We start from the raw sequence: 13,455 nt of genomic DNA, 5'->3' as shown, positions 1-13,455 counted from the left end.
GCACGGCTGGTAAAGTCACCATGGCAATTAGAGAAGGAAGCACCTAGATGTGAAGAAGAAATAAAGCTTACTTATCTAATCAGTGTAACTAATACACACATCCCAGCCACAGATCTTTCCAAAACTAGAACTGTGGTCACACTCACAGTTTATTGGATGTGTTGAATTTGTTACCAGGTTCAACTGTTAATACTAAAACATACATAGTATAAAGTACGCTAATCGCTACAGCAGTGCTCCACAACAATGTGACAGCATGTCTGTGGTCTGTGTGCTCACACGTGTGCTTGTGTTTATTTATGCAATGCAAGTGCCGACGTGCTTGCATCTGCATGTATGAATGCGTGTACCTGTGAGAGAGCGTATGAGAGTGTGTGTACTCAGTGGGCCTGTGGTCTCTGAGTGTGGACCTGAAGCAGCCATCTCCAGTTGTGTTTGCACAGGACATGCCTCAGGAAGCTAAGACAACTGTTCATGTTTGCCCATGTTGCGAACCTCTCTTAATACACCCGACAGCTGCATTCTTCCACAGCGCAGACACTATGTTTATCAGTGTTTTTATACAGTCATCCTATGGAATCTGTTGGATTACTCCACCCTCGTCGACCTTTTCTGTGGAAACACCCATCTGGAGTGAAGCCAGGGGATTGAAATGCCAACAAATAAACCACACGTCAAGTTGCAACTCTGACAAGTGAATTCCCTATGCCTTTTATATAATCCAAAACTTTACAACCTGCACCTGGATCAGCTGTCAGTCTACCATTAATGGACAAGGATTGAGTCAACAGTGGGAGCCGTGAAAGCCATCTCTCACAAAAAGCTGATGATGAATTTCCAATCTTTCATTTTGATGGGTAATTTGGCGCCTACACATCACATTTAAGGTTCACATAAATACTGTCCCTCCCAGTTCAGTGACATCCAAGGTAGATCTTATCTTTCCAGTCCACAATCTGTCTAAACATCCCAATTCTGACCTGTCAGGATGTCCAAAAGCACAAGATACACCCCTCTCTCTCACTCCTTCCCCTCCTTAGTGTTTCATTTCCTGCTAATAGACTTAACACACCATTTCATGTAGAGCCTTTACTGAAAGAAAACACACGATAGTGCTAAGGCATGGGCTGTAATATACCATTCCCAGAGAGATGAAATGAAAAACAAATTATTGGATGAACTGTGAGATCTTTGCAGAGTGTGAAAGTCAGAGATGATGAGCTCCGTCTGTGCTTATGTGAAATGTTGATATGGATTTCTCATACAATGATTACGCTAATTTATGTACCAAAGCCTGCTTTACACAAATCTGCCAAGGCCAATAACTGCACTCATAATCTCCAGCATCTAGGATAATCACTTTGTGGTCTATTTGTTTATAAATGAAATGAAGCAATTACCCTAATGAAGATCAGCTTTCTTGCTATGGGAATTGCAGCATTTCAAAAATGTTTTGTCTTTGTTGCATCCGCGTAGGCGTGCTGATACCTTAATCATAAAACAATAGGAGCAAGAAAAATGTTGTTGTATGATAATTAAGGACACGCAGTTCACAGTAGGGATGCTGAAACTGTTGCAAAAACGTCTGAGCTGCGCACTTCCTGACCTACAGTCTAAACCACATGCATGTGGATGATGCTAAATGTCAGCATCAACAATCACTTTTGTAGTTGCCCTTGGTGAACCAAAGATACAAAGTTGCATAACAGAAGGTCACAGCAGTTTGAGCATTAAAATTGACTTGTTGAAAGACAACAACAAAAATCAAAAGGCGATGCAACACCTTTGTGATATGCAGCCTCGTTGCTTTGTATGTTCATCATACTTATTTCTACAAAGTCTGTTTTACAGTACAGTTTCATTTTTGGTCTATATAAAAAATGTCAAGGCCGCATTCTGTTGATATCAAAGGGAAACATGAGGGTTGTACTTTTCCATATTGTTGTGCAAATAGAAAGAAAATGTATCTGCTTCTTAAATGCTACTGCAGCACACTGAAATACACTCTGTTTTCATCAGCAGACAGAGCATAGAACAGACCACAGAAATGGTTAAATAAATCACATGGAGCAGATGCCCCTCTCTCTCTCTCTCTCTCTCTCTCTCTCTCTCTCTCTCACACACACACACACACACACACACACATTCATTAGTGGAATCCATCAATCAGCATTTCATGCAGTTCGGGTTTGAACCACACCAAATGCACTAAAACAATAAACGTCTGTCTTTCAAGTCGCTATCTGGACTGGAACACATCTGGTGGCAAGGCTCATTTTGGTTTCCACATCGTTGAATGACATTACAGACTCGATGGTGAGCTGAAAAATAAAGTACCCCTAAAAATCTTTCTCCATTTTCCCTCCATCTTGTCTCTCTCTTTACACATACCCCAAATCTACTTCCCCCTCCCTGCACTAAGCAGCCAACCTCTCAAATGCTATTCCACCACCCCATCCCCCAACCAATCAAGAAGTGAATATAAAACAGCACAAGGAAACTGGGCGGTGAAGCAGGGGGGGGGGGCAGACAGACACGGAGGGAGACAGACAGACAGGCTAAGCTATAGCTACTGAGGAACCAGTGACCTCCTGAGGTGAAGACAGTTTAAAACGTCTTGGCACATTGGACTCCTTTACACAAGTCAAGGGGATGAAACACACACCCGACATCCAGCTGAGGAGCCAGGAGTCAAGCCTGACTGTAGTATTTAGGTTTCAAGGGGCAGTGACGATAATTAGGGTTAATGTGATTTAATGAGGGGCACGAGTTGGGCCGCGGCCGGGCTGCTTCGATTCGCAATCAACGTCAAAATTGGAATTACTCTGACATCTTGTGATGTGGCTGTGTTTCACATTACATTACAGTTTGCCATGCATGTCACCAAGCCTGAAAACCTGCTATCACTCTTATCCAACAAGCAGTCTGATGATTTCTTATAATAAACCGATTTTCTGGCTGATTGATCGCAATGTGATGGCAGCATAGAAATAATTTGGATAGCAGTAGTATATCACAAAAGTATATTGGGAAGAGTTTTTAAAAATGCACTGTCATGACTGAATTCTTGGCAGTTAATACAATCAATCATCGACATAAATAGCCTGTTTCTATGGACCTAGGTGATTAAGTAGCTAACCAGGCAGGATAAACTATACTATCTATTTTCAGCCATACATGACTTATGACCCTCTTAACACCTCTAGTAGCTCTGAGTCATGTCTGGTCTAGATTATAAAGTACAGAGCAGAGCAAGTGCTGCAGAGTCTGGTAGAGGCTTTGTCCCTTCCACTATCCTGTAGGTTAAACTGAACTCCATGCTGGTAAATCCCTGTTATGGACAGTACTGTATCCTCTCGCCTTTTCTCTAAACAGTCAATTGCTGTCCTCTAATACCCCATGAAATCCCATTTATGTGTAGCTGCAGAATAGGAACTACAGTATCACTGATGTGGTGCTACCAAAGTGGAGATCTATGCTGTGCTTCAGCATAGATGCGACGTAGGAAATAAACATCGAGAGATTACAAGGAGGGCGAAGTTCTGTGTGCATTTCACTTGTTCACAATTTATCCATCTAACTCTACTCTAAAGTGTGCTCAGTATTGTCCTATATTTTCCTTTCCTGTGTTTTAAGCAAGTGATCAAAAAACACAAAGTCTTTTAAAATGCACTTTTCTTTTACTGTAATGGTTTGTGCACAGAACACAATCTAAGCCCCACCGCTCCAGAGAATAACACTGTAGCTACTTATCATTAAGTCAAAGACACAATCGGCCCCAGGCGAGCCGGCTTCCCTCCATAACCTTTTGACATTGCTGCTGGGAAGGTAAATGAGAGAAGAAGTTAGACACAGAGAGGGGGAGAGGTGGGGAGACGCAGAGACTTGATTATGAATAGTGCCAGGAAGTGGTTAGACCAAAAAAATAACTTAACAAAGTAGACTGTTTGATGGATTTTTAGACATAAAAAATAATGTTCATTCCATGACTCCATTTTATGTTATCTATTATTCGCTCTGAGTTAACTGCCTGGAACTGCATTAGAACAATAAACTCACCACTTTGAGTATTCCCAGTCTCCGCAGCTTTACCCTGTGAATTTTCCCTCTGGAGTGCATTAGAGCCATGCATGGGTTAACATTTTCCCAGTGAGAACTGTTGGGATATTGCAACTCGGACTGGCCAGTCAGCAGAATGTTATGAATGGGCACAATGAAAAACCCCAAGTCCACGCTGTTGACCCAAGAATGCTTGCCTCCATGTAATTAACTTCTCTCTGTGTACAGAATGAGGCACTGCTGGAATAACTCCTTCTTTTTCTGTATCTATTACGGACATGTTTTGAGGAGAAAAAAAAAAAAAAAAAACATTCTGAGAATTTAACATGGAAAATATTTTTGCCTGTCCATACTTTGAAGTATACCATGACTAATACAGTGATCTGGATAGTGGTGGAAATGTGGACCACTTGAAAAGGGGTGGTACGTGCTCTGCGAGGGCTGGCCTTGTTGCCCTTTTTGGGTGGACAAACATCAGCTGCTTGTAGCGAGTGCTCATATAATTATGTACAACAAGGCATTTAAAAAGAAATAACATGGGTAAACCTGGATCAATGTATAAATCAGGGGTTATCTTGTTAAACATGTTTCATACATCTCGCCTCAAGGTATATTAGCAATTTGGTATGCACTGCACACACACATGCACACAGTAATAGTTGAGATATCACTCCTGTAAGTACTTGCGCTGCACAAACTGAACAAACTGTGTATCAATAAAGTGTTTGCTCTGCACTGCAGTGAAAACGGCCTCAGCATATATAAATAACATACAGTAACTTGGAACAGATTGAAACTTTGTAAAGAATAACATCTGCAAACCATTGGATTATAAACCTACAGTATAACTACAGTATAATTACATGAGAGCCTCTCTCTCAGGCACCGTGCTGTTAGAGGGAAGAGGGATGAGGAGAAAGTGGAACAGCTACAGTAATCTATCCAACTTCATTTCACCGGAGTGATTCTGCCTGGGGGTATGCACAAGTCATAATGCATTTGACAAATAGTCTCCCGCTAAAACAGGCATTTGCGAAGAAGTGGCCTTCAGCGCTGGTATACACAGCTGAGTGTACGCTGAACAAACAAGCCTCCCACTCAGTGAGGAAAGATGCAGAGAGGCTTCAAAAAGATTAGGAGAAATCTTGGGCGAAAAGTAAAGATGACTCACAGTGATTGTGCAAGTGCAGGACAATGCAAGTTGGATGGAGTTGAGAAGAGCAACAGAGCCGTGGGGTTCATAGCAAAATACGAATCGATGCTTGTCTCATGTGCTGTTTTTTTTTTTTTTTTTTTTTTGCATTGTTCTGAAATGTGGATGCACAGGTTGTTTTACCGAGGAATTGACAATACAACGTAGAGGAGCACAATGGCATTTTTGTCTTGCATAATCCAGTTTTGTTTGTAAAAGAGAAAATAAAGCATAAAGTACAATAGATTCAATCAGCAATCAGCATTTATGATTGTTCCATGCTGTATTTTGTTGATATTTAATGTTTAATTGCAGGAGAGCCATTGCCTAAATTGCCAAAGGTCAAGTGCACTCATAGATTTGTGTTATTGACTCATCGTGTCAGTGTGATCCATATTGCTGGCGTGCATCAATCAATCATCAGTTTAAATGTGGCCGATCAGCTCGAACCAGTTTCAGCTTACACATTCTTTACGTTCCTCAGCTATTAACCCCTTCAGGTGGGAAACAGAATGAATAAAGGTCCAAGTACATGCACACAAACACACGCAAGTACATTTTCACTAAGCCTATTAGTCATTCTCAGAAATAGGTGTGTTTGACTTTACACCACTGGAACAGGAAGTGATGGGCTTTTATATGTGGACTGTCCCACTTAGTATTATGCTCACTTCCTGCTTGGTATCTTGGTGTCATTCTGAACAGTGATGCAAATGAATGAATATGTTACTCCAATTTCTGCTCGTTACCTAATCCAAAAATCTGTGACTTTCATCTCGTCTTTTCAATTTCCTGTGAAATATTGTAACAAAAACCATTGAAACCATGCTTGCAATAGCTATAACTAACTAACCATGAAATTTAAAAAAAAAGACTTATTTTTGATACTTATTTGAGCTTTGCGGGCTTCACAGTTAACACCTGCACGTAAAGTACCATTTCAATGTGGCACTAATGCTGTGCTACTCCGGGGGGTCGTCTCCATCCCCTCCAGAAATGAAACAGCCATAAAGATGAACTACTGCCAAAACGTCATATAAACCTCCTGTATCATTATTCAACAGTTATGTGTTGTAGCAGCGGAGCAGCACAGATAATATGTCACTTTACATCTTAGTCACAGCTGTTACTTTGGTAATGACAATGTTATATGATTCTGTCCTTGAAACCCAAACCTGCGTCTTACCGGGCCAACAACCTCTACGCTCGCTGAATCATGACAACTAGTACAGTTCATTGTGCTAACCCTACAAGACCTTAAATACGGCCTCGGCCAGAGAGCCACGTCTCATTATAATCTTAAATATACATCTGTAGCTACTGTGTGTGGTGCCTATGTGTGTGAGCCACACACACACACACACACACACACACGCACACACACAAGCATGAACGTTGTGACATTACAAACACCCATCTATGAGAGAAGTCTTAATTAACAGGCTAATTTAAGATATGGTTTAAGGTTAAACTCAGACTTTGGGTCAGTTTAAGTTAGATTTAAAGGGTTCAAGTTGAAGTTACAGTAGGCTAGTGGTTAAGGAACGAGTGTAGTGGATGTAAAGTATTCATGTATTGTAATTCAAACCTCTCTGCAAGTGAGTGTGAGAGTGTGCGCCTGTGTGCAGCTGAGTGCGTGTGTTGTTCATGCATACATACAGGTGACTGTGTGTGTGTATGAACAGGGGAGATTAACAATTCAAATATTGTACTGTACTATAATGTTTCACTTTGTCATCAGCAAATGTTAACTGCCTGCTGGCTGCCCTCCAGGTGCTAAGGCAAGCAAACCTATTTGAATGGCTGCGGGCATAATATCTTCTTCTAGCTCTGCTAAATGTTTACACAAGTTTTACCTTGACCACATGACAAAAAAAAACAAAAACTGTGACTTGTAATCTTGGACTATTTGGCAAGTTTGTGCATTTTTTATTTGTCTAAATTCAAAACCTTAATCAGTAAAGCAAAAGAGCCAGCACCGATGAACGCCACATAGAAAGAGTGGAGCAGTGACAAAGTGATCTCTTTTCAATAGGCCACATGACATTCAACAGAAATATCAATCACATTCAAAATTCAAGAAACATGACAATATTTATCCAAAAAGGACCGATGCAAACTGATAGTGTGTCACTTTCCTTCAAATAGAAACATGTCGGTGATGATTATTTTATGGCACCTATTCCCACTTCAGTCTACTAATAAAAGTGTCTGACGTTCCGACTAATGTTGGATACGATTTCGTGCGTAAAAACGCATGCACAATTCGCAAAATGACAAAAGCAGCATGCTTAATTCCAGTATTTCATTGCTTAATCATTTTTTATGCCACACAATGTTTCTTTAAAGGCTGCTGATGAATAACGAATTCTTAAAAAAGTTACCATGTGCGTACTGATGAGATTGGATGCATGCGCATAAAGGTGTTGACAACCCAGCCTGTCACAATATGCCAGTTTGTTCTTCGTGGAAAGACTTTTATCGAGCAATGAGGCAAAATAAGACAAATGAATATGCAGGCTGGTCTGTTACAAACTGCTACTGATCTAGAGCTTAGAGCATCACAAACAGTCCCGACACATAACAACACGATCTTGATAGTTGGTTATTAGACTAATTGTGCACTGACCCATGTGGGAACCTTTGTGGAGCCTATAAGACAGTGCGTTTCCGCAGTTAGGATGATTCAATTACAGAGGGAACAATTTTCTGGTTTGCATGTATTCACTTTTAAGGAAAAAAAAAAAGGGGGGGGGGGTGCACATGGTCATTTTTTCAGTTTGTTAGGAGAGATCATTCGCCAGTACTCCCAGTGCTCTGTAGAGAGCGGTGCGCTCCAACTCGGCTCGCAGGACAGCGAGAGTACAACAGTTTATCCAGATGAGCACATTAGCAAATTCTAATTAAAGGAAGCTGTCCCGAGCACCGGCTCGGGACAGGTGTCGCGTGTGATTTTCTGTGTGTGTGTGTGTGTGTGTGTGTGTGAGTTTCAAACAATCTGCACATCAGAAATAAGACAAAGTTCAGTTCAGCTACAGCAGCCCGCAGACCCGCTTCGATCCGATTCATCCCGAGGGATCTAAAAGTGCAGCACTTGTCACTGATGGTCTCCCTAACAAATTGCGCCTGCTCCAAAATAGCCACCGAGCCACCATGTGTGACCAGTGGACTTGTGCGCGCGTGCATCACCGCACCGAAGGCTGCACATCTGACCGGCTATGAGCTCGTAAAGTAGAGATAATTGTTACCTTGTTGGAGTGGTAATAGTCCAAACCGGAGTCAGTCGGTAACGTACATGAACCCACGCTTGAAGGGGGAGCTGGATAAAATCTGACGTCCATCTCAGAGTCCGCAAGACTGACGGCATGAAAGCGTAGCTCCAAAAAACCGGTGCGACTCCTCTCTCTCTCTCTCTCTCTCTCTCTCTCTCTCTCCTGCACACACACACACCAGCTCTCCTCCACTCTCTTTTCCCCCTCTCGTGGATTAAACCGAGCAAAAAAAGTAGTAGCAGAAGAAGCAGAAGGGGAGCGAGTCTTTCCAAGTCACTTCAGCACTATCTGCGCGGTGATGCTCTGATATAACATCCCTATAAAGTTCACTTGGAAAAGGAGCGGGTTGGGTGGGTGGGTGGGTAGGTAGGTAGGTGGGTGGGGGAGCGGTGGTGGTGGTGGAGAGGGGGAGCTGTCCGTCTCAGTAGTCACAGAAAACCAAAAAGTAAAACGGTCATTGAAGTTGTAAGTCAGCGAAGATGCAGAATTGATCTTGTCGAGGGTTTCTCCCAGCACGCCCGTGCTCCGCTCCTGGCTTCCAGACGCGCTGTAGCTTTGTCATGTGGGAGCGCTCGGATACATCCATGCGTCCCCATCCTCCGAGTGGCTGCTAGGCTGCGACCTCTACCGGTCACAGGGGGGAAGGAGGGTGAGAGGAGGGTCGGTGGGGTTGGGAGGATTGACTGGGGTGGCGGGGTGGGGGTTGGAGAAGGAGTCCCTCCAAACTGAGGTCAAGTTCCCTCTGGGTTAGTGGGATAGAGGCCGTCTTTGTGTCGCAATGAGAGCAACTCGAACTCAATCTCAAGTTAATTTATCTCTAATTAGAGTCTAATCAGTCTAATTTAAAGATCTGCAAAGCAGTAGCTGGTGTCTCACTTGTTGTCTGTGATCTGACTCTGACAGTGTCACCAAGATCATGGTCTAACTAATCTACTGGCACTGGTCCTCCATGGGCACTAAACTAGTATAAGAAACTGAAAATGATTGTATGTGTCCACTCTCTGTACTTAAAGGAGCATACCGCGGCATTGGATGACACACTCAAATTGGTTTCTGCAGCAAAAGTAGTGATACCACACACTAAAAACACTCCATTATGAATAGAAGTCCTGCAACTGTCTTAGGTAAAAGTAAGTAGGTGTTGGTATCAAGTATCAAATACAGAAGTACTTAATGTAGTCACTGATGCAGTATTTTGCTGTTATAATTGGTTGAGGTGCAGCTGAATTTGACAATTTCATTTGCTGCTGGGCAGTTCGATCTATAATACTGCATTACATTTTAAAAGCCGATCATGTGTTTTGCATGTAAAATCTTGATTTGCAAGGAAATTAGTAACTATAGTTGTCAGAAACATTTATAAGGTTTCTTTATGTAATATTAATGGGATGAAGTTAATGATACAACTTAAGAATGAAAAGTTTCCAAGCTCAACAAATATATTATGTCAGGCTGAATTATAGGGAATGTGTACAAAAAAGAATCTGAAACATCTGCACCAGCTAAAATATTTCACTCGATACAAACATCATGCAGCTTCAGTGTTGGAAAAATCTGCTAAATAATATATCATGCGATGTTGTTGCACGGCGTGGAAAGAACACTTGCTGCTAACGGCCCCATTAGATTTGGAGGATTGCAGTCGTAGAAAATCTAACCCCAAAAGCCAATAAACCTCCAAAGGTTCTCAGTGTCACATTTTCCTTTTGCTTCTTTATGAGGTCGCATACTGAACTGTCATGGATGTCTATTGACACAGCTACGTGCTGAGTATTAGCAAGGACACAGCCGAAGACAAGAAAAGGCCAAATACGAGTAGTTCATTTTATTTATAGTGTTTAATAGGAAGGTCAGAAAAACACGACTCAAAAAGATAAGTGCACACAGCAGGCATTAATAGAATAGAATTAAATTTTCATAAATGCATGAATTTATCTTTTAAGATGTTACATTTAAATGATGTGTAATACCGCAATGATATAGACCATAAACTTCATGCTAATCATTTTTGGTAAACTCTTTCACAACTCCTCCACGGCACTTGGCAACTCTGCCCACAGCTCTTCCGGAAATTTACTTTTCTTTTTTTTTTTTGCCACTTTATTTCATTTTGATGTCTGTCTAGCCAGTAGGCAGTTGAATACACACTGAGAATAGATAGACTTCTCACGGTAGCTGAGATAATATACATTGCTGCTGTGCTCCAGTTCTGACCCTTACATACACACACTGCCGCATTTACACACACCTGGACAAGTGCAAAACATACTACACACAGCGGTCGACACAACAGGATGTAAACACAGAACAATGTCCAACCAGAGCTTCAAATAGGCGCAGAGAGGGGAAAATAACATCGCTCACAGCCAAATGTGTATCACACTGTTTTTAAGAATAGGGTGGAGTGGTGTTATGTGCTCGCTCGTACGTGGAAAGGAAAGTGTCATTAATGTGTTTTTGCACGACAGAGCAACATGTAAGAAACGTGTTCCTGCCAATGTGTGTATTTCTTGTCTTTCTGTGCTTTTGGTGCATGTGTGGGAGTTTGAGAGCGTGTGTTTGTGTTAACCAAGCTGCCATTGTCATCCCAGTGGGTGACTTGTTGGCCCCCTCAGGACTGTGCCTATGTTTGTGTAGCTATTACGCATGGCATGGTGGCTCTGGCCCTGGGGTGTGAGCCGGCTTTAATACCAGGCACAGATGGGTCGCACCATGGGTTTGCTGCGGTGGTCCGCCATCAGCTGCCAGCTCAGGCTGTCCTGACTCCAAGCTCATAAGGTTAACTGTCACTAGATACTGATTTCTCCTCGTTCTGTACTTCTGTGTTGCTGTCTGTCGGACTCTTCTCTCGTTTTGTCTCTCAGTGCCACTTGTTCGCTCAGCCTTCCTGTCAGTAGAGGGTACAGCACACAGGGGCATCTCGACTCATGGCTTCATGGGAAAGGAATGCGTGTAGTTTTTATGTAGCAGCACTGCGTAACATCATGTATTGGCCAGACAGAGAGGGAATTGTGCAATTGAGAAGGAAAGATGGTTGATAAAAACAGAGCAGGTGGAAGAAATTTGGTAAATGGAAAAAAAAAAAAGCAGACGTGTGAAAAGGATGTCGGTAAAGACTGAGACAGGGGGTGGAATTAGTTTTACAAAGGGACTAAAAGTGGTGTAACATGTAAATAAAGTGGAGACGCCACAGGGAGAGAAAAGTCAAAGTCACACAAACTTTAAAGATGTCTAACATTAAAGAATAGCTTATTTCCAATGTGGGATGTAAATCACATCATCTAGGAAATACATTCATCCACTCAGTGCAATTAGCAGAACAAACACTTTTTATTGCCTTGGTAAGAGCTCCTGCTAGCACCAGGAAATGAGAGGAAAATATAAAACAATATTTTCCATTAAGGGTTACGACCCTGCCGGTACTTAGATGATGTCAGCAGTACTGGTTTTATAACTTCTTCTGTGCTTAAGTGATCTTGCTTTTCAGAAATTGATAACAAATTTTCCTTCTGTAGAAAGACAACTTCTAGAGTGGTGACTCTAAGCCCTCACAAATGTTACTTTCTTAAGGAACTCGGTAATGCTTTTTGCTTTTACGGGAACATTTGATTTTGGAGAGAAGAATGTCAGTGCTTGTAAAATTGGTGTACAATTTCACTTTGAAACAAAACATTTACAAAAAATGGCGCAAGTGAAAGACAAAAACATTCACTCCCTTTTCTACTCTGCCCATCAGATTTCTGCTTTTTGCATTTAACTGAGCTGTTCATTTCTCCTCCACATGGAAATGTGCGCTGATTACCGCCAATGAGCGTTAAACAACTGTCAACTGCTGTCAACATTGTAGCTTGTTAGTTAGAGTCATTTCACCATCAGCTTGACATGAAATTTTGGTGACAGCAAATAATTTTTGTACTGCATATTTTTCCACTTCAAACAAGGACGTTTTAATAACTTAACTGAGGAGAGGTAATAAGTAATGTTTCAGTGCATTTTATATTATAGCTATATATATATATATCGCCCTTCTACGAGGCTAAAGCTGGCGAGCTAGTCACGTAAGAACACCATAAGAACGGCAGAGAAAGTGCAGCAGACTGTCGTTTAGTCTAGTCTTAGCTTTAGCACAGAAAGAACGAACTAAAGATCGCGTAACAGTTGAGACGGCTATTCTGCTTGTGTTTGTATGACTGTGGCATTCAACAGAGTTGCTAGACTGAAAAACAATGAAAGGTTGTCAGTCAGCGTTCATGTGCAGAGCAAACAGGAGACCCGGCCGCAGAGCCGTGACATCAACGCCTGCTATTCAATTTACCATCATGGACTCGTCCTCTACTAGCTAGCCTTGCTAATTTCTCCGTTGTTACAGACCCTGCCTCAACTATCCTAGTGGCACAGAACACAATGCATAGCTATGGCTTAATGTTAGTTTTGTCATAAATCAATGTAAGGGACAAAAAGAAATGTTGACCTGACTGTGGTGGTGGGTGAAAAGTCTGAGAATCCACAAAGTTATTACAATTCATCCCAAGGGGAACATGAATGTGTGGGCCTCCTTTCATGGCAATCCAACCAAGGATTGTTGAGACATTTCACACAAAACCGCAAACCAACTTCATGGTGGTGCAAGAAGAAGGCATCAGGGGACCTCCAAAGTGATCAGGATTCACTCTTTGGGCACGGTGAATGTCTGTACAAAGTTTCTTAGTGATCGACTTAGTCGTTGAGCTTTTAGTATATAAGAAATACAAATAAATCTACACAAGATGGTAATAATTTGTCAGAGAATAGTCCCATTTCAATAATTCATTGAACCTTGTACAGTGAATCTAAGGTCATGAGTTGGATTGATGAATGAATGGTGGTGAGTGGGAGATAAATCTGATGTAATATATATATATATTACATCAGATTTATCTCTGCACTGTACTC

General features: G+C 41.8%; 1 protein-coding gene across 4 annotated transcripts in view; it reads right to left on the bottom strand.

The window, feature by feature from the left end:
• The window catches only part of tox2 (TOX high mobility group box family member 2), an 89,659-nt gene extending 81,032 nt beyond the window's left edge, over window positions 1-8,627 (bottom strand). For all 4 annotated transcript variants that reach the window (XM_070842545.1, XM_070842561.1, XM_070842552.1 and 1 more), the window contains exon 1: window positions 8,500-8,627. In XM_070842545.1, the coding sequence (XP_070698646.1) occupies window positions 8,500-8,592 (93 nt within the window). In that variant the 5' untranslated portion in view covers window positions 8,593-8,627. The remainder of the gene's footprint in view (window positions 1-8,499) is intronic.
• Window positions 8,628-13,455: the final 4,828 nt, after the last annotated feature.

This window comes from Pempheris klunzingeri, chromosome 2 (assembly GCF_042242105.1).
Source record: "Pempheris klunzingeri isolate RE-2024b chromosome 2, fPemKlu1.hap1, whole genome shotgun sequence".
In the NCBI taxonomy this organism is placed as follows: Eukaryota; Metazoa; Chordata; class Actinopteri; order Acropomatiformes; family Pempheridae; genus Pempheris; species Pempheris klunzingeri.
This window is presented reverse-complemented; position numbering and strand designations above follow the sequence as displayed.